This window comes from Sphaerodactylus townsendi, linkage group LG07, assembly GCF_021028975.2.
Source record: "Sphaerodactylus townsendi isolate TG3544 linkage group LG07, MPM_Stown_v2.3, whole genome shotgun sequence".
Lineage (NCBI taxonomy): Eukaryota > Metazoa > Chordata > Lepidosauria > Squamata > Sphaerodactylidae > Sphaerodactylus > Sphaerodactylus townsendi.
This window is the reverse complement of record NC_059431.1, coordinates 85422526-85444856: the sequence shown is the minus strand read 5'-3', so window position 1 is coordinate 85444856 and position 22331 is coordinate 85422526. Positions and strand designations below refer to the sequence as shown.

The window sequence follows — 22331 nt, the reverse complement described above, 5'->3', positions numbered from 1 at the left end:
AAACTAAACAAAACATTTAAAATATTAAAAAAAACACAAACCGGGGGGGGGGGGCGTAGCTTCAGACATGTAATGGGGGGTTTCCCGGGTTCCCCCCCCCGCCCTTACCTGCATCCTTGGTTTCATGGAAACAAAGATGCACATTTTCCACTATACTGTTTGGGCCTGAATGAGCTTGGAAAAGACTGCAAATAATATATACTTGGCATCTTTTTCTCAGTGGACCATAAATAGGTAGGTAGGGTCCTAGGGCATGTATGTCTTTCATTGTGCAGCCTTACATTAGGGAGAATTTATTGAATAAAAGCTTTTGATGTTACACTATATTCCAGTGTTGGGCAGGTCAGTGATCTATCCATGCGGTTTTTATATAGAAACTTTGCTTAAACTTCTGCCAGGTCACAGACAAACACAGATTGCTGGAAATTGGTTTTACATTTTATTAGATTGCATAGATCATTTGCAGATAAGCCTAAGCAGATCTATTCAGTGAGGTTTAGTCCCAAGAAAGGGTTCTTAGGAGGGTACAGTTAGTGTATTTATGTCTTCTGGAAATTTGATGTAATCTTTGTTACATATGTAACTCATGACCAGAGGATCAATGTATAGTAGCTAGTGTTGGACTTGGATGGGAAAATCCCTGTTGCCTACTCATTTATGTAGTTCATTGGGTCGTGAGTCTTAGGAATGTCTGTCTCTCAGCCTCACCTGACTTACCAGGATGTTGTAAGGATCTGAGTTCCTTGAAGAAAGGATATAGCAATGTACCGTATATACTCATGTATAAGTTGAATTTTTCAGCACATTTTTAATGCTGAAAAAGCTCCCCTCAACTTATATGCTGGTCATTAAAAATGTTTTTGTGTTTTTACTTTGCTGGCCAGCAGTGGGCGCAGTTTTTATGCTAGAGGCACCACAATTTCAGGGTACCCTCAGAAGACTCCCCTGATGATACCAGCCAAGTTTGGTAAAGTTTGGTTCAGGGGGTCCAAAGTTATGGACCCCCAAAGGAGGTGCCCCCATTCCCCATTGTTTTCAATGGGATCTATTAGTAGATGGGGCTACCCTTTTGAGGGTCCATAACTTTGGACCCTCTGAACCAAACTTTACCAAACCTAGCTGGTCTCATCAGGAGAGTCTCTTTATGATACCAGCCAGGTCTGGTGAAGTTTGGGTCAGGGGATCCAAAGTTATTGCCCCCCAAAGGGGATGCCCCATCCCCCATTGTTTACAATGGAAGCTAATAGTAGATTTTCCATTTCTGATCATATCCCTCATAAAATCTAAGTTGGGTTACATTTGGACATACAGATGATGATGAGGAATCCAGTTTTGAAGGATTTTAACTCTTGTGTTTTAGCTTAGTTGCTGGTTGAGCTAAGGTTTTTGTTCTTGTTGATCCTCTTTTCCACTTACAGAGCCAGTTTACTGTTTTTCTTTGAAATAAATATTCAAAAACATTTAACCTACTGATGCCTCAATTGATGCTGCATTTCCCACCCTTGACTTATACGCGAGTCAATAAGTTTTCCCAGTTTTTTGTGGTAAAATTAGGTGCCTCAACTTATATGTGGGTCGACTTATACACAAGTATATACGGTAACTTTCAGCACAAGCTTTCAGGCTTCTGTACCTTCAAAGTTTCAACCTAACCGTTCTCCCTTTTCTTATGTTTTCCTTTCAAATTGTTACTATTAGAAATAAGAATGTTTTCCTTTTAAATTGTTAATACTAGAAATAAGAAAATGCTGTTTCATCCTGTGCAATTGTGTTATTACTGATAGGAGCTGGGTCTCCAACAACTACGAGAAGGGGCTTCTGGTGCCAGTCTGCGGGCCATACTGTGTACTTTCACCCTGCTGCTATATCACACCTACGTTTCATTAATCCTCGGTAAGAAATATCAAGGTACTCCATTGTGAGGTTATACTCGGAAAGGGATTATTTTAATTCTGCTTTTAGTTCACTTTATTGTTTGTTGTTTTACATGTTTGCAGTTTCTCACTAGTTTGAATAGTAATGTAAATCATTTTAATGTTTTATTTATTTATTTTATTCAACTTATATCCTTCTCTCCTCCAGCATGTCAGACTAGGGTGGTTTTCAACCATAATCACATATACAGTAATTAAATATTGAACATTATACATTCCAAATAGAATCATTAGAAGTGAATAAAAGAGATTCCCATTAAAACCCATGAATCCTTTCCATTATCTTCTGGCTCTTCGAATAATTGTAGTCTGGTGTGGTCAAAGAAAAGATAAAGATGGGGAACCTAGGGTTGGGGAGAAAGAAGGGGGAGGACAAGGGAGGCCAACTAGATGTATAGACTGTTGCTCAATCATAGGCCCGTCAGAACATCTTTGTCTTGCAGGCCCTGTGGAACTGAGCTACTTTTGCCAGGCCCAGATCTCACTAGAAAGAGTACCCCAGACTGTGATCAGAGCCAAAGAAGATCTGGCCCTGGTTGATGACAGCTGAATAGCCGTGGGACCAGGACCTCCAGGAGATTGCTTTCCTGTGAGCATAATGCCCTCAGGGTGATATACTAGGAGGGGCAGTCCCAGACTGTTTAGACAGGCCTTTAAAGATCAATACCAAAATCTTGAACCTGATCCAGTACTCAATCTAGAGTCAGTGCCACTGGCGGAGCACAGATCTTATGTATGCTCTCTATGGGGTCCCTGTGAGGATCTGCACCACTGTATTCTGGACCAGTTGTGATCTCCAGAGCAACCTCAAGGGACGCCCTGCATAGAATGAGTTATAGTAGTCTAACCTGGAGGTGATTATTGCAAGGATCACTGCAGCTACGTCTGAGTAGGCCAGATAAAGGGCTGACTTCTGGGCCTGGCAAAGGTGGAAAAGTGCAAAAGAGGGAGAAGCAAATTTGCCCCAGAAATGATTGAGTTGCATGGAGAACAAGATTTGTTATTCTTAAGGTTAGCTTCTAATGTCTAGTTTTTGAGGTGAGCCTGCCTGTACCTACTCCCAGTAACTGAAAAATTGTAGAGCATTTTATACCTTGAAAAGCTTGAACATGAATGAATTTTAAAGTTTTAAATATAATTCAGGCATCAAATTGCAAGAATAATTTTTCTTCTACTTTTCTTTCAAATGTTCTCTTATAATACAACCTACTGGCAGTAGTTCATTAATTTTTATTTTCTATTTCACAGAAAGTAGAGATTATTATATATATGCGATGGAATAATTTTATAGTAAGCCTACAGAAATTTACTTGCAATCCTCAACATTTACCTTCTAGGCCCATTGAGTGAATTCAGAAGGGTGTAAATCTGCTTCATATGGAACTCTTATTGGATTAATCTAAAGTTCTGATATATTGTCATTACTCAGAGATTTTTTGTTATGTTTACAGGAACCGGGGAATCCAACCTCTTAGAAGCAGAGACCCTCCTCCAGCCTTACCTCCAGAAGTTTCCAAAGGTAGGGTTTTGTGTTTGTTCTTGACATGCTGTAAAGTAATTGTTTGGTATTATTAAAAATATGATAATTTGTCATTTCTTTTTGTTCAGGGTGCGCTCATTCTATTTTATGGTGCCAGAATAGACATACTGAAAGGAAATTTTGAAAAGGTAACTCTTCTCTTATAATCTAATTAATGGTGATATAGCCTTTTACAAGCCAATTTCTACAACTCACATAAGTGCAAAAAACTGTTTGCTACAATCATGAAAAATATAGGTTGGACTCATAAGATGCTATTCCAGCAGTGACTTTTGCCAATTTTTGCTGCCTCTTCTGATCACATATAGTTTATAAAGGTTCCCTGCCCCATCTTACAAACAGAAGGGGGGCTCACTTGGATGTAGCAGCAAGTAAGAATATCCTTCTATGTAAACTTTACTTCGCTCATAGTAATTTAGATCTGGCTTATTGTGTTTCCTCCATTTTTTAGTTAATCTTTTGGGGGAGGATTACCAGTTTGAAGTTAATATCTAAAGAATTGAGGCAATATCTGTCCACTCACCCATCTGTCTATACATACACACACACAAATAAATAACGGGATGTGGAGTGGTATGGTAAAGCCTGATCTGAGAAGGTAAGCAGACTTGGAACTTGAATAGGAGATCACAAAGGAAACTTTGCAGAGGAAAGCAATGTCAAACCATCTGTGATTAATCACTTGCCTTGAGAACCCTGTGGAGTCACCATAAGTCAACTCCAACTTGATGGTACTTTACACACACACACACACACACACACGTATTGTGTGTTTATAGAGAGGCACACAAACACACACGCACACACGATTATTAATTCAACTTTTCAGTTCAGCTGTTAAGCAACAGCCTTTTGTAAATTGCATGAATTTTGGACCATATGATTTGTATCAAATTCCTGTAAGGCTAATGCTGATCCACATTTGTATCATTTTCCAGAGAGTACTTTTTCTGTGAATGATTTCTGCAGAGGTATAATGTGTTTAAGCATCTCTCTGAAAATTGATGACCCATAGATTTTGATTTGGAAGCTTGAAGCAGATATATTGAAAGAAAATAATTCTTGTATTTGATGTAGTCATTCAAATGTCAATGTTAATAATCTCCTCCTTACTATAGAATTCTATATAACAAAAGAAATTGAAAGGGGCATCTGTTTTAAAGCATGAGGTTGGATATGCAAGCAGAATGGAAGATATCTTTGCTAATACTCCCACTTCCCTTACTGCCCCCCAAAAGCTGCTTCTCAAAGTTTATTTATTCAGTGAATTTGTATGCCTTCCCTGCAGAGCAAGTTCCTGGAGAGATTAATTGGGACTCTCCAGAAAAGTATAGAGATGAGTGCACTGCAGAGGCCTGACGTAGATTGGAGGAATATGTGGAGAGCCCCCTGCCTTGTGAAATTTCATGCTCCGTTTGTGAAATAATTTATGCAAGAATAGAAGGCTGATTTCTGCTATTTCTCCATTTCCACGGCAACTCCCAGTCCTGCATCCCAAGGGCCCCTAACTTTCAGGAATGGCTTTCAAGGGAATGCAGGGGGTAAAGAAGCAAGCTCAGGGTAACAAATCATCCCTTCCTTACAGATTTTGAATCTAACCTAGAATGTTTTCTGTGAATGAAGTTTAAAAAAAAACAAAAATTCAGTTAATGAAGACTGAGTAAAGTCTAATGAGACAGTTGGTATTACTCATTTTAATCTCAGATTTGAAGTTACCGCTGGTTACTTTAAAGGAGCCACTTTAAAGGCCATAAAAATTTTGCATACGAAAACAAAACCCTCAGAAAAGCTAGGTATTTTCTGTTCCTTCCTAATAAATACTACCAACTAGAGATGCTTGCTGTCTCAGCTGTCCAGGGTGTAATGCCCATTGGGCAAGGTGGGCAGCTGCCCAGGGCATCACTTTGTGGGGGGCACCAAAAATGCAGGGTTCGTTTTTGGGTATTTTTAGTGGTTTTCCGTTTGTGGCCTGCAGGGGGAGTAGTTTGTAGGCTAGCGGCACCAAACTTTCAGCATATCATCAGGAGTCTGTCCTTATGCTACTCCCCACGTTTGGTGCAGTTTGGTTCAGGGGGACCAAAGTTATGGACCCTCAAAAGGGTAGCCCTTTGATCAATCTCATGTTGGGGCTTTGCAGCCCTTTGAGGTTCCATAAGTTTGGCCCCCCTGAACCAAACTGCACCAAGCTTGGGGGGTGCTATCAGGACAGTCTCCAGATGATACCCTGAAATTTTGATGCCAATGCGTCCAAAAATGCACCCCCTGCAGGAACATCCCAGAAATTTGCCCAAGAATCTTTGTTCTGCATTGCGTTTTCTGCATTGCTGTCAATGGGGGTTGCAGGCTGCGGGGGGGGGGGGGGGGCACATTTCTGAAGGCACAGTCTCAAAACTTTCAGGGTCTCATCAGGAGACTGCCCTAATGATACACCCCAGGTTTGGTGCAGTTTGGTTCAGGGGGGCCAAACTTATGGACCCTCAAAGGGGGTGCCCCATCACCCATTCTTTCCAATGGGAGCTAAGGAGATGGGGGCTACCCTTTTGAGGGTCCATAACTTTGCCCCCCCCGAACCAAACTGCACCAAACTTGGGGAGTAACATAAGGACAGTCTCCTGATGATATGCTGAAAGTTTGGTGGCAATATGTCTAAAATGCACCCCCTGCAAGCACCAATGACCTCGTGCAAAAAAATTTTTTGGTCATGGTGGGGTGGCCCCCCATGGGGTGGCGTCCAACTCAGGTTTTTCTCAGGGCTCCAGTTTGCCTCCTTACACCCCTGCAGCTGTCTTTTAATGTTGGTTCATTCAAATTGTACTAAGGTATCAAAAGTGTGCACTATCCCTAGCATGTTCTGAGAATATCATTTGTGTTTTTTCAGCCCCATAAATTTAAGCAAACTAGTTTTGTACCAAACCTGTAAAATTCTGTTTAGGTTTCTGATCAGCACATTAGGTTTGATAAATCCTTCTCTCGATGTTGGTTTTTAAAGACCTCCATACTAGAATTTGATGAATCAGAGGATGACAATATTCTCCTCACCATTATCAGCTGTGAATCTGAGACATTAAATATTACAAGTCATTGGTTACTTTCTTAATAGTATTAAACTTAAAGTCAGAAAGTTTGTACTTATTGTGTGTGTAAAGTCCCATCAAGTCACAGCTGATTTATGGCAACCCAGTAAGGTTTTCAAGGCAAGATACTGCTAGGTGGTTTTCCATTGCCTTCTTCTCCAGAATGAGCTTGGCGTTCCTTGGTGGTTTCCTTCCCAAATGCTAACAAAGGTCAATACTACTTAGCTTTTTAGGTTACTTTAGGCTGGCTAAGTAGCCATAATTTTGAATGACATACTCTCTAAAGGCAGATACTGCTTGTTGATATGTCTGTAATGTATCTTTGAATTCTAGGCTCAGGTGGCATTCCAGGAATGTATTGCAGCCCAGCAAGAGTGGAAACAGATACATCACCTCTGCTACTGGGAGCTGATGTGGAGCTATACCTTCCAGCAGAACTGGCTTCAAGCATATCGGTATGCAGATCTGCTTTGCAAAGAAAGCAGGTGGTCAAAGGTAAATGGGTGAGGAGATGCTGTTATGGTGGTGAGAGCCGCTTCACTGATATAGCCTATGGTAGCTTTGACAACATAGGCCTGCCACAAGATTTAATGAAGCAATTTATGAAAGCAGTTCCTAAGCCTTCCAGTAATTAAATGTGTATATTGAAATTCAAGTATGCAGGTGCTTCAGTATCTCTTTGAACTTCTTCTTGCTATGAATCTGTGGCCCCTTCCGCACACGCAGAATAATGCGCTTTCAATGCACTTTCACAATTGTTTTCAAGTGGATTTTGCTTTTTCACACAGTAAAATCCAGCTGCAAAGTGCATTTAAAGTAGATTGTAATTGCATTATTCTGCATGCGCAGAATGGGCCTGTGTGTTTTGTGATGGGGCTGTTGTTGTGTTGATAGTATCAACATGCGTTGCCGAGTCAATCTCTTAGTTTTCCTTTTGTCACATCTATATCATTTTAGTAAAATTAATTTGGCAAAATTAGGGAAATTGCAAATTACTGCTAGTGTGAAGGGCTCTGTACTTTTCTGATTGACATTCAGTTGTGCATAATTACATTTCATCCTGTTCATCCTTCATTTCATTGCTTCTTGACCCTGCTTTTTTATACCTCATATATTATCATCTGCCTAATGCAACATAGGCAACAGATGAAGTGGGTTTTAGTCCACAAAATTTTATGATGGAATATAATTTTGTTAGTTTCTTAAGGGCTGCTAGATGCTTGTTATAACAAAGTATTTGAATACTGTATTTTATTTTGTGTAGGCAATTTATGTGTTCCAAAAAGCTGCCATTTTGTGTATGCTTCCAGATGATGATGTGAGAACAACAGGAGAAAACATTGTAGCTTTGTTTAGGTAATGTTTTATGTTATTATTGCAACTGGATTATAGCAGCTCCAGATGTGATTTTTTAAAATGTATATAGTATTTCATTGTCCTTTGTTTAATTGTAATGAATCTGCTCAGTAGGGTTGCCAACAGCCTGCAGGAAACACCTCCAGTCCCTTTAATAGAGGTGTGATGGGCCTAAAGAAAATACATATAAAACTGTGTTCTGTATAACGCTACTTCAAAGCTAGGAGCATGTAGAGGCAGGGGGGAAAATCCTGACTGTGAAGGATTAATTCCTCACAGGGCTTGTGTTATGAGTGACACGGTGGGAGTAGTGGAGTTAAGAACATAGTCAGAGCTTATGATAGGTTTATTTGTGTGAATTCTTGGAACTGGAGGATTCAGATGTCTTTAATGTCTGTGTGACTTATGGTGTTGGCGGAGAAAAAGTTTTGGAGGAAAGGGCCCTACTTTAGCCAGAGGGGAAGAAACATCTAGAGAAAGAAAAATTCCTAGCCCAGGTTCTAAAACCAGAGCCAATTCATCTCCTAAAACTATATCTGTAGAACAGATAGAGCTGTACGAGTGAGAGAGATGGTGTCAGAGAGGGATCAATCTCTAGCCTGGTGGGGAATTTAAACTTTGTATGGGAGAAGAATTCCCACCCCTAGTTCTGAGATGGATTCACTTCAGAAGTTCTGAAATGATCCTACAATTTGTAGAAGTCTGAAGGGAAAAGGAAGTTGGGTGAATACTCTATTCCTTCTAGATTCTGGGCACTAGAATTTACACATAAACCTCTGAGTGCAAGTCAGAGTTAAAGCTTGTTATTGGGAAACTTGGATTATGGGGTTTCCATTAAGCCTTTTATCATGTTAGAGTATCTTCCTGGTCAGCTTTACTATGTATAACCTTCTGGGGGGATAACAATAACAACAAGAAAGTCTATATTTTAAAAGAATTTAGAAATCTGAAATAAACTGAAATCTTATCAAACAACTAAATGCTACCTGTTCTAGGAAGAACATCTTAATATTTGTATATAAGATTGCTTCTTTCTTTCTCACCAAATTTCTACTTGCCCTTATCCTATTCCCCTGAGGAATTTAATAAAATTCTAATATTTAAAGGATTAACTTTGAAAAGTTTCTAGCATGATAATGTTTGTGATTAAAGGTAGCAGAGAGAAAGGGTTCCTTAAGTTCCTTAAAGCTGGTTCAGTTATACATTTACTTTACGTAGGTACAGTGTGTGACAACTGAATAAATCCCCCCAGAAGGTTATACATAGTAAAGCTGACCAGGAAGATACTCTAACATGATAAAAGGCTTAATGGAAACCCCATAATCCAAGTTTCCCAATCTCTTCCTTTCAAATGAATAAAATAAAATGGAGGAGAGAGCTGAAACCATGTGCATCATTCAGAGTTCTTTGAAAAAAAAACAAAATAAAGATGAAATGAAATAACTTGGAATGAATTTTCAAAATTTCTGAAATTTGGAGCCCCATCCAAAGGGGGGGGGGGTTCTCTGTGTCCCGTGGTTGGGCACCTATCTTGTGGATGGCACTGCCCGTGTGTGTGTGTGTGTGTGTAGATAAATAAAACTTTTTTACATTGTAGAGCAGTCATAGAGCTAGGTTTAAAATTCAAAAACCAAAAACAAAGAAGAGCATCATAGTAACAGTAACAAGACCTAAGTGATGAAATAGGATAAGTTATCAAACTTACTAAAGAATAACTCAGTTAAGAACTTTCTGGGTGTACAAGCAGAAGAAGAATATAAGAAATTGATTATATATTTGCAATGTTGATTGTTCAAAGAGTAAAGAATTGAAGTTGAAGATAATAAGAGATATATCAATAGTAATAGAGCTCAGAGGAAGTCATTTATGCCTTGTTGTTGCTTTACTTTACTTTCCTCTTTTTGTTCTCTCCGCTATCTCTTTTTTTGGTTTTTTTAGTTTTGCCTTTTTGTCATTTTCTATCTCTCTTCTCATTTTTATTTTTTTTTCCTTTCTTCTCTTTCTTTTCTTTATTTTTTAAAATTCCTCCTGTTCTATCTGTTCTCTCTCATAACACTCTAATAACTACTTTTTCTTTAAGGTTTTGAACCTTTCTATTCTGTTGATGTAATAATCTCCTAAAACGTAAATACATATTTGTGCTTGTTCTTTTTTGCTTTACATGACAAAAGGTTTACTGTAATTTTGATTTGTCTGTAATTGTATCACTATTTTTAAACCTTATTTAAAAAAGAAAGAAATGCCATGTGCGTGCTGTAATCCATATCTCTAGGTGTTTCAATAAGATGCAGACAGAGCTAATTGTAGGTTTGGAAATATTGAAGGTTTATTTCTGTAATTGTAAAACAAAAAACACCTTTGTTTTTCCTCTTGCAGACAAGTAGAAGGTCTAAAACAAAGAATTGCAGGAAAATCTATCCCAACAGAGAAATTTGCTGTGAGGAAATCTCGACGCTATTCAGGATCTCAACCTGTGAAGCTAGTAGTACCTGCTCTGGTATTTACAGCAGATTTTACAATTATTTGTTTTAATTAACTAAAAAGAGGTTATGGATATCTTCAATAATAAATGAAAATAGGAGACATCATCTTCTGAGGCTTCCTTTCCTGTTCCTGTCCAGGCATATTCAGTCCTGTTTACTATTGACAGAAACATGAATTCCACATTGATCTGAGGATTACAAGTACTTCTCTGATGGCCCTGTTCTAAGTAAATTCACTACCAAGTTAATCCTTTAGCAAGTTGTGCTCATGTCATGAGGTGAGGTTCCTCTCTCTTTGGCTTTCTCTGCTGGATGGTCAGGACTGGTAGACTTTTTCCATTCCCACCCCCATCTCTCCCTGGCCCAGCCTTACATGGATCTGTCATCCTGGCCATCTTATGTTGGTCTGCACATGTGTGTGGCAGGGCCTTCTTTGTTGCTGCGTGACTCCCCTCTTGTGTTGGAGGGTTGGCCTTACTCTGGGTTAGTGCCACTCTTGCTAGGCTAGGACACTGCTGGCTTCTCCCTTCAGCTGTTGAGCAGCTTCTGCAGTAATTAGATCTCATCTGTGGCCACTGCTGGCTCCCATCTTCTCCAGGGGCTCTGTGTTGTCCCCCAGTTGAGACTGTCCTTGCCGCATCTCCTTGTGCAGCCCTGGGGATGGCAAGGCTAGTTCCAGCAGCATCCTGGCCAAGCACAAGCCTGGTTGCCATCCTTGGATACCTCATGAAACAATTTTATATATCATTGTGTTCATTGTTGTGTCATCTGTGTGGTCCCATATTGGACTGTACAGGTACAATTTCAAGAAAAATTAAGCAAGTAATGGAACGCTCTTCTCTCCCATCTGGAGCAGTTGCTGGGTCTTTTCCTGCCTAAACAGGAGAGAGGGAGCATGTTCCCCTTCAGTTCTCTTTCTGCCACCATGGAGAGAGGATGTTTTGGCTTCTAGATCTGTTATTCTCTGGTTCTTCTTCTGAGGTAGTCAATGGAGGCTCTATTTATCATGGCTCTATTTAAAAAGTATTGGCATTTAGTATGGGTTTAATGCTGAATGTTTAGTTTGCCTTGGTGAGGGATACAATGAGTGCCTGCACTGATGCAACCTTGTTTTCCATCCCAAAAGCAGAGGATAAGTAAAGGCCAGTTTTATTTCCAAATAATGAATAATCAGTATCAAATACTGTGAGAAATGTCTTTATTTACAATCTGGTTGTCATGATGTGCCACAATTCTGTTTATAAAATACAGACTACTTTTGAAATGTTGAGCAAATATAAATTTACTTTTTTAAAAACTTGCAAGCAATATGAAGAAGAATGTGCCATCAAGTCACAACAGAGGTGGCTTGCCATTGTCTTCCTCTGCATATCAACCCCAATCTTTCTTAGTGGTCTCCTAAGCAAGCACTGACCATGGTTAACCTTGCTTAGCTCCCAAGACATGATGGGCTTTTGACAAATTGAGCTAGTATTTGCTAGCTTAAAAAAAAACTGGACTAATTGGGCTGCTCAAGCAGTATATTCAAATCTACAGTTTTATCCCAGTGTCCAATGGTAGAGTGAGCTGCCTGTATGGATAGAAGTGTAGAAACTTTTGAAAACAACCCTAGGCAGGCCTACTTGGAAGTTAAGACCCATTTTAGAAACTGACCCAAGACAGAAACAGCAGCAGTTCCCTTCTTCAACGTAAGATATAACTAGGTGTCATCAGCATATTGATCATAACCTCCTCCAGAACTCTGAACAGTCTCATTAATGGGTCTTATCCATGCATTAAATGTCCTGGCAGGTAACACAGATCTTTGTGGCACCTTCCAGTCAGCTTCCAAGTGGATGGTTCAGCATCTGTCACTGCAGCCTTTTATTACCAGTATGATTAGAAGAGACCAGAACAACCTCAACACTGCTCTGCCCAGATTCATCCCAGCATTCAGGCGCCTCAGGAAGTTTTTCAGCAAATTGTGAAGGAATATTGTGCATGAAATGTATTTAAGAAAACATTTAATAATCAATAGTTTGGAAAATATTTATTATAAGTTTTATTTCTTGTGTTTTCAGGAAATGATGTACGTCTGGAACGGCTTTTCAGTTGTAGGCAAAAGAACTGACCTTACTGAAAATTTACTGGTAACAATTGAAAAAGAAGAAACTGATTTAAAAAATGAACCTAGTAAGTGGTAATTTCAGAATGAATTGTGTTTTAGCATCTTTGTATATTCTATGAAAAAAAAAGATTGATCTGAATGCATATTGGATCATCCATTATGTATGGACTTTGATCAAGATTTTGTAGCTTGCAGCATTCAAAATAATTCGTTCTTTCTATCCAGCCCCATCATGGACTGTTGAACTTTTTTTCTTTGTTAATATTTCATTTCTGGGCAAGTATGTGGTGCCTTAGCAACTAGAAGTGCCAGATTAGAGTGACTGAGGCCAAATATTTTGTATTGAATCAGCCATTGTTTTCCTAATAGATGGTGTTTGTTGAGGGAGTGATGGGACAAGCACATCCTCCTGATTCTCTTGCACCACTCATCAGCTTTTAATAGTATTGTCCATTGGTTTTCATTAAATGGGCTGAGTTGAAGGCACTGCATTCCAGTGATTTTGTTCCTACTTGGCCAATCATTTTCATAAGGACGTTCTGGGAAACTGCTGCTTGACCCCTTGGCATTTACAGTATAGGACCTCTCCGAGTTTGTTCTGTGCTTAAGCTGCTTAATATCTACATCAGGGGTCCCTAGTCTTTTTCCACACCTGTGGAATTCTGACACAAGGGGATAGGCGCAGCCACAAGATGGAAGTGAAGCTAATCACAAAATGCCTGTCACAGGAGATGAAGCCAGCCAGAACACATCAGGAAGTGAGGTTATATTTACCTCTGATAATAACAGGATACCTTTTAAAACAAGTATGCTATTGTGAAATATTTTCTTTCATACACACAGCTAACTTTCAGTCACTTAGTGAAGATCCTTGTGCTGTGGTGGCAGCAGCTCCCAAAGTAGCATGTGTACAGCTAGTTAGAAGCTCTGCTGGACCAAATCCCCATCTGGCCCCAGGGTGACTCAGAGCCCCCATGAGCCCCCATACAAAGATTCCACCCACCCACCCCCCAATGCCCCTGCTCCAAATAAAATATCGTAACAAATAACTTGGCTTGCTGTTATAAATGTTTAGTTTTGACAAACGTGTATAAAAGGGTTTATTGTATTTAATTACTGAGTTACTATGCCAATAAAGGTCATTGAATTGAAATGTTTCGTAAAACAGCTGGCCAGTTTGTCCCTCTGTCCATTTAAGGCATGCATAACTCATGAGATAATAAAATTAGGTTAGCTTGAGGCAGCCCCCATGCTACTTGCAGTGGAAATGAAAGGTCTCTATGGCAAGCACTGCTTATCATATTTTAAAATGCTGAATGATGTTGCGATGCCAAAAATTAAGGGAATTGGAACACCCTGAACCAGGCTACGTTCACAATATAAGAGAGCTTTTGAGCTTTTGAATATCTTTATTTGAATATTCAGATCCCCACCCCACTGTGGAAGGTTGCTGGATGGCACATTCTCAGCCAGACCTATCTCACAGGATTGTTGTGAGGATAGATTGGAAGTCAGGAGAACAATGCAGCTTTTGGTCCCATTGGGGAGAAAGACTGGGTATAACATGCAGGTGCTGGGAGAGTTTGTCCTATATTCTGTCATGCACTTTTATTCAGAAGGGAAAGTTTTTTTCCATCAATCCCTCCCTCTCATTGTAGACTACTACTTTGCCCATATGCTGTTCCTGAGGGTCCACTGATCTACAGGAATAAAATGTTGGGGACTTAGTAGTTTGCAGTGGGTGGGGGAGGAAGAGAAATCATGGTATCTCTCCCTGTCCCATTCGAAAACATAAATGCCATCAAATGTTTGGAACTACATGGCTGGATAGAGGCCCCCCATCTCTGTTTCCACTTAGCTGAGAATTATTACCTTTTATGCAAGTGAATCTGTGAAAATCCTGAGTAAGCATTGGGAGACAGCCACAGACTGGATGATGGTCAGTAAACTGAGACCTCTGCTGGATGAGATTAAAGTAATACATCTTGTTTCATCTGTTACAGCTGAATATGTGTTTGAAAATCTTGTTATGGCCCTTGCTGATATTTGATGTTGTGTGATTATTTCTTTCATATCCATCATTATTATATTTGAAATCTTGCTACTTTATTTTAAGATCACAACGAATACTACATGGATGACGTCTGTCTATTGCAGCTGTTGAAAGGCCTGTGTTTGAAACATTTAGGAAGACTCTTACAAGCAGAACTCTGCTTCAATCAAGTTATTCAGAGGTACCGGTAGAAAAAACAAGAGTGAAGTTTCTGTTGGTAGTGGGACTAGTCGTCCAGGAGTAGGCTTTTAGTACTCTCTCTGAAGAATCAAGTTTTTAGTTGAGGAGGAACCCTGGACATGACCCTGCTTCTTGAGAGGCAGGCTGCAGAGGTCAGAATAGAATTGCTGTGTAGGCTGTTGGAAAAAGAACAGGTCCACAGTGCAGATGTGAAGATTTACCTGCTGCAGATACAGCATTACTCCACTCTTCTGCCAGTTTGTTTCTGGGTTCAGTTCAAACTGCTGTATCTGGCCCTTTAAAGCTGTAATTCTAATGAGGTTAATATTTAGATTAGCCTGTTCACTCCCACACAGGCCAGCTGGGTGACCTTGAGCTAGTCACAGCTTTTCGGAGTTCTCTCAGCCCCACCTACCTCACAGGGTGTTTGTTGTGAGTGGGGAAGGGAAAGGAGATTGTAAACTCCTTTGAGTCTCCTACAGGAGAGAAAGGGAGGATATAAATCCCAACTCTTCTTCTGGGGAAATTTGGAAGGTGCCTGCTGTCAGGGGTGCAATTGTTAAGCTAGCAGCACCAAACTTTTAGGGTATCTTTAGGAGACTCTCCTAATTATACCACCCAGGTTTGGTGAAGTTTGGTTCAGGGTGTCCAAAGTTATGGACCCTCAAAGGTGTAGCCCCATCTCCTATTACCTCCCATTGGAAACAATGGGGGATGGGGGCACCCCCTTTGGAAGTCCATAGATTTGGACCCCCTGGACCAAACTTCACAAAACCTGGGTGGTATCAATAAGAGACTCTTCTCATGATACCTGCCAGGTTTGGTGAAGTTTGGTTCAGGGTGTCCAAAGCTAAACCCTGAAAGTTTGGTGCTGCTAGCCTAAACAATGCACCCTCTGCAGGCCAAAAACCAAAAAACACTAAAAATGTTTTTAAAACCCACAAACGGGTTGGCAGAGCTTCGGACATGAATGGGGGGATTGAACCCGAGAACCCCACCCCCCCTTACCTACGTCCTTGGTTGCTAGTAATTCTGATGAATATATTCACTGGGTAGGGAAGGCAACATGGTATAGCCCAGGGGTAGGGAACCTTTAACACTCAAAGAGCCATTTGGACCCGTTTTCCACGGGAAAAGAAAACACTCGGAGCCGCAAATAATTGTTGACATTTAAAATAAAGATAACACTATATATATTGGGTTTTTTTACCTTTTACTCCGCTCATTCTGAGAAGCACATGGATGCGTCCGCAAGGATGGGGCCAGCGGCTCGGCCTTGCTGGCCGCCGGGAAAGCGCCCACCCTGCTTGAACGGGGCGGGCGAGAGGGGAAGCCCGCGGCGCCGTCCAAGCCGAATTACCACCGGAGCAGTTGGTGTGCCTCGCCCTGCCACCTGCATGGAACCAAGGAAAGGTTGGTCGGGCGGAAACTCTAGGCTCGTGGAGCCGCAGTGCTGCAAGGAGCCAGAAGAGCGCGCATCGCATCTCGAGTCCGCAGGATTCCCCTACCCTGGTATAAGCCCTCCAAACTCATCAGATCTTGGAAGATAATCAGAGTTGGTACTTGAAAGGGAGACCTCCAAGGAACAGCTCTTTCATTACTTTTATTGATAATAATTTCATTATTTTATGTGTTATATATTGTGATAAGCCTCTTTGAGCTGCCTGGGTTTCATTATGAGGGGAAGAAATGCTGGAGTGTTCTAACAAATACATTCTAAAATGTTAGGTAATACCCAAAGGTAGGATATAAGACAAGTTTTCTAAAATTGATGTTGAATTTTAGGTCACATTGATATTCTACGATATCATAAAATATCTAGGATATTTTCCTTATAGCTCTTGTTCCTAAATCCAAAAGTAATTGGGTTTATGCAGTTTTCAAAGAGACATAACCAAATAATGACAGTCTCCATCTTCTTTATGGGTGGAAGGCTAATTGCTGTCTGAGAAATTCAGAAAAACTAGGGAAGAGACCTCTGCCATATTTTTCAAGTTCTGCTTGTCCTTGTGTTCTGTAAGGTTGCTTACAGTTGACAGTTGCTTACAGGTAACAGTTGCTTAACAGAAATAAATGGGTGAAGAACTGGATTAGTATAAACATTTGCTTAGAATCATGTTAATCTGTTTTTAGTTATCTCTTAATTTATGCAGAATTTCAACAATATCTGTTTTATATTAAATTTACTTGAAAAGTGATGTAATTTTCCCTTGATCTAGCGAGAAGCAATTGAAGTACGATAATTATTTAGTGCCATACACGATGTATGAACTGGGCCTTCTATACAAGGAACAGGACGAAAGAGACAAAGCAATACGTTTTATAGAAGCTGCAAAGTAAGTTGCAATTACCTTTTATGTCACTGGACGAAATATAAAAAGCCAAGTTTATTTGTTGTAGTGTTCTCCCATTTCTAAAGCGAAGTTGTTTCACAGACCTTCCTTTAGCATTTTATAAAAGTATATTTGACAGCTTGTCATAATCAGTGTGTTTGCACTGTTAGTGTAACTTGTATTCTTATAGCTTGTTTGCAGTATATAGGTGAAGTTGTTGTGAGGAAACCACACATGCCTCACTGCATCAGATTGCTGGATTGTAGGAAATGTTCTCACAAAGTGTTAGAAAAGCAGACTCAGTGCTGTTTTCTAGTTTTCATGAACAACTAGAGGTTTGCCGTCATTCTTTCACACTCCTATCCTTGTATAGATAGAACATAGTTGAAGGTTTTCATGTTTTAAAAAGTCCAATAAAACTTTAATTTGACCAGAAGTTTAATTGTGGTACCTGGAGTTTGTTTCTTTCTCACAAGCTGTAACCTGAATTACTAGAAAAATCTAAAAACAAATCATGTTGTTCTTCCTCAAAATGTACCTCACAACAATTAAGTTAGTTCAGGTCATCCAGAAAACTAAAATTCGGTGTACATGTTCGACTATACATCTTCATAAATGAAAGTCTGAAAGAGGCATGTCTATGTGTGTATCTCAAAGCAGGAGATTTGGTGAATCCAAAATGGTTAAACTATTCTCACACCAGCTAGGAAGCTGGAATTTGCTGTACAGATAACTCAAGACACCCTGACAACTCCAGAAGGTTTACAGCCATTTCTAAGACCAAGCATACCTTAAATAAGATACTTCTAGGATACTGAAATTTGTTACACACATAGTCCAAAGCCTGATAATTACTCAACATAGCAAATTAAATGCTAATATAAGTCCTTATTGTATCAGAAAGTCATGATAGAATCTAGCTGTATGTGAATTAAGGTTGTTGTGCTATGGAAATCCCATGGTATTGTTCAGTTTAGATTTGTGGGAGGGAACACTTCTAGCCGCAGCTAGAAACACAATTTTCAAAATGAAAGCTGGCACAGTATATTTATGTCTTGAATTTTTATTTCTGTATATAAAAAGGCCTCAAAAAGAGAAATGAAAGAAAAAAACATGATATAGGAGATATTCCACCTAACTGACTGGGGGTTGGCTAATGAATGTGTTGTATCTTACAGAAACAACTATAAGGAATATTCCATGGAATCCAGATTGCACTTCCGAATCCATGCAGCACTTAATAGTCTGAAAGTGACTCCTGCTCCAACCCCTTGATATCAGCTGAGGGTGATACATAACACAAGGGTCTACAAGTTATTTGAAAATTTTACAAAATCATGTAAATGATGTAAAAAAAAGAATTAGTAGTTTATATTTTCTATTATTTGTGATATTTGTATATCTGTCATTCTTTTAGGCAGTTCTTTTTCTATGATGCACCTTCCATATCTCTGCTTGGCATTTAGAGGAAAACCTTATATTTTGTTTATAAAAGGATTAATTCAGTGTTTGGCATGAGAGGGAAATATTTTAAAAGACAATTGCTGATGCAATGAAGAATAATTCAAACACTTTATTTTTTATAAGAAGACTAATATTGTTTATGCATAGAAACTGTGCAACAATTCTTGTTCATAGTTTTAGCATTTCATGAAGGCTTGAATTTCTGCAATATCTTTTTATTAGAACTTGTTAGTCCTAATTTTAAAGAAAAAAGTTGGCTGCTGGTAGCCGTAGACACATTTGACAATTGACTCTTAGATTTACATACCAAAGATTTGACTTGTCATATCATAGCCAAAAAACAATGAATGGCTTAAAGTCACTTCATGAATGTTAGTGTGAATTTCAGTGCAATATTTTTACAATGTATATCTGAAGAAATGTAAGAAAAGACAGGGTTTTTAGATTACATTTAGAAAACATTTCTCAGTTGTAAAGAATTGTAGCAGTTCAGTTGCTTGTCTTACTATGTGTGTTTAATACACTGATATTACCGGGAATGAACTGTACTGTGAAAATATTTTTCCAGTGTGGTAAGGGCATTTGATTGCTCCTCTGCTCCTGCCACCAAAGGTTGGTAGATGTTGGTACTACTTTAACATTATGAGGGCTGACTTCTTAAATTCAGTTTTGGGATTAGTATTCCTGAAGGAAACTGACACCCATAGAAATGTATTAGACCTCTTCTAGCTATAAGAAATTATCCCAAATTTGATTATGGTCTTGTTGATCAGCTACTAATAAATAGGACCATCCTGTGTACCACAAGTATTCTATGGAACCTGCAGGACATGCTGTTTTCTGACAGTGTGTACACAATATCTGTCTGAGTCATCTTTTTACCAATCTAATTAAAAATCCTTTAAAAAAAAGACCTCTTCATTAAGGACCAGATCTATCAGTTGTGTTTACAGGCTTTATATTATATTGTGTTTTAGTAGCAACAACAAAATTAATACAGTTTGAGGTGAAATTTTCGCCTTGCCATCAGGCCCTCTTTATACTTGAGTTATGAATTATGTGCAGCTAAATTTCTGAAAACTTTGGGCTGTTAATTTTTAAATATAACATATTTGAACACAATCATGCTGATGGATATTTGACACACAGTCTTTCTTCAGAAGCAGCAGTTGTAGGAATGACAAGATAGCTTGTCCTGGGTTTTCTAATACAACTTTCCCAACAATAAATTACTTTCTCTTTGGGTTGGTGGAATTTTGGAAGTTACATCCCTCAGCAACCTTTGCTTGTTGGATTTCATTCTGCTGTACCTTTTTGCCATCTGTTATTTCTTTCCAGCTTTACTTTCAAGGCCTCAAATTTGCTCAGAGCTTACATATTTTAACATCACGCTAACAAAACTTCAAGGGAACAAGTCTTCCTTGCTACTTTTAGGAGTAATTGAAAGGCAAAGAGAGTTTGTGCCAGGTCTAAGGGTCATTTTGCATATCACTTTTCCAGAGATGAGTGTTAACACTCATGCTAAGAAAAGCACATATACAGTGTAATTTATGGATTATGGCACACGAAGTTTTTTGCTTTTTAACTATGACATTGGAAGAATGTTCAGTGCATTTTTTAAAAATTTAGGTATGGGCTTTGCAGGTAAGTAACTGTGACTGTAAAAAAAGTATTGTCTGGGCATCCTAACATACATTCATAATTACTGTTCTATGCTCTTTCATTCTTATTGTTTCTCACATACGCAGGCTGCAAGTACTCTTAAAATGTTGTAAATCAAAATCCTTTTGTGTGTTTCTGTATCTAGAGTTCCATGTGTAGAACTTTGTTAATAGTGCTGGATTATTTAATACATGCTGTAAGTCAAGAACATAACAAACATGTGGAGTCAATTTTATGTTTAAATAGACTGTGAAGCTAAATATATGGATGCAGATTCAATATGAATTAAGTCTTGCTCCACTAGTTCGTAATTTTGCATTAAAACTATTGAAGAAATGACATGCTTATGCTGTATATTTATTGATTCTTTTGTGATAAATTGCTTATATATAAACTATATTGTATTTTTGTAATATATGGTAATGGTTTCTAGCTTTTAAAAGGCATATTAAAGAGAGATGTGTTTTAGAAGGGAGCATATGAGTTTATTTAAGAGTTTCATTGGTATATAAATGGTTATGGTTGTCAGCTATCTTGCATATTTATCAAGGGGAGAAATTAATATGGTAAATAGATTTACCGTACACTGCTGATTGCAATATAATGATAAACAACTATTATGCATGGAACAAATTCATTCTCTGGGTCTGTTTCCATACAGAACTTGACTGTGAATGTAGTTTTTTTGTTAGTTCTCTGCATAATTGAAAAAAAAGATAACTTTGTTCACTAGTGTTCTTGCTGTCCTGAAACTATTTCATTTATTACACACAGCTGTTAGTTATTTTTGCTCAATACATTCACAGCCTGACCTCTATGTGTTTGTATGTATATGTGTAAGTCATGTTTGGTTCACTGGATGTTTGTGTATGTAGAATTGTAGCCTTAGAATACCATACTCTTGATTGTAGTAATGTTACACAAGATTTATAGCACTGTAACTAAGCAGAACCTGGACAGGGATAGCACCTATACCTTCTACAAGGATTTTGTCACAGCTATCCTGTCTTCCTGTGATCTTGCTGTTTCACTGCATAATTGAGAACAGTACCAAGTACTAGTATGAGTGGCTGTTAAGTAGAGAGAATCTTAAAAATTGTAGTCTAGTTTTGCATTTAAAAGAAAATGGCAGTGGGTGGTAAAATGGCAGTGGGTGGTAATAATAGCATAGATGACTGAATTCTGGAAGTTCTAAATTAAAATCCTCTAAATTAAAAGAATTAATACAAATATGAGCTTGCTTTGGCCCTTTTATGACTAGTTGGATTCACAAAAGAAGAAGAGCTTATGTACAAATGCTAGACATATGGGGAAGTCTCAGATGGTATTAATTTTTCTCAATGAAAATGGCACTTGCCAGTTTCACAATGTCACTTATATTTTTTTCTGAGAGAATATGCACAAGTTCTCTACACTGCCATAGAATTTCTTAGGATACTGAAATTTGATACACATCTTCACATCCATTTGTCAGTTTGATTATTTTACAGGAGTTATTGATTGTGGGGGTCGGTAATTTGTTAGCTTAAAAGTGGGCTGTTTTTATTTCTATGCATTACAGTTACTTTGCTTCTAATTCCGCACTGAAATTGCTTGACCACCATTATGAGTCAGTTATGTTGCAGGGGAAAAATAGGATTTTGTTATTTACTCAATTTCTACCCTGCTTTTCTTTCCAGTGGGAATTTACTGGTTCAATTAGGTAGCATAGCTGGGGGGAAAGAATGTACACAGATTTACCAAGGGATTTCTACCTGCAGTTTGTTACTATATCACACTACAGGTCTAATAAGTATAATATAAAAATAGTGAGGTCAGCAGGTATTCTGCTGATACTTTCCACTGGTACTGTAAATTTTGAAACATTTTCCCCAGATAGCTTATTTTCTATGGGAAAAGCAGTTAACAATTTTATGCAATTTGTCTTTGGAGTATATGAAAAATTGTACATTTTCAGTTGTTAATAGCAAATCCAGCGAGCAGTTCTCCATCTGGTACCAATAGGAACATAGGCTATATCAGTAGTGGCGAACCTTTGGCACCCGTGCCAGAGGTGGCACTCAGACCCCTCTCTGTGGGCACGCACGCACAGAGTTCATCATGGGGAGGGCAGGAAAATCTCCCCACACACACACGTCTAGGCTT

General features: G+C 38.8%; 1 protein-coding gene across 6 annotated transcripts in view; it reads left to right on the top strand.

Annotated features, from left to right (window-relative positions):
• TTC39B (tetratricopeptide repeat domain 39B) overlaps positions 1–21978 on the top strand; it is a 70010-nt gene extending 48032 nt beyond the window's left edge. For 5 of the 6 annotated variants that reach the window (XM_048503295.1, XM_048503296.1, XM_048503298.1 and 2 more), the window contains 10 exons: positions 1785–1893; positions 3386–3453; positions 3543–3602; positions 6882–7043; positions 7813–7904; positions 10281–10401; positions 12448–12559; positions 14611–14728; positions 16947–17063; positions 18239–21978. In XM_048503295.1, coding sequence (XP_048359252.1) covers positions 1785–1893; positions 3386–3453; positions 3543–3602; positions 6882–7043; positions 7813–7904; positions 10281–10401; positions 12448–12559; positions 14611–14728; positions 16947–17063; positions 18239–18335 — 1056 coding nt within the window. In that variant the 3' untranslated portion in view covers positions 18336–21978. Of the gene's footprint in view, positions 1–1784; positions 1894–3385; positions 3454–3542; positions 3603–6881; positions 7044–7812; positions 7905–10280; positions 10402–12447; positions 12560–14610; positions 14729–16946; positions 17068–18238 lie in introns of all 6 variants that reach the window. The other variant, XM_048503297.1, reaches the window with a different exon arrangement.
• Positions 21979–22331: the final 353 nt, after the last annotated feature.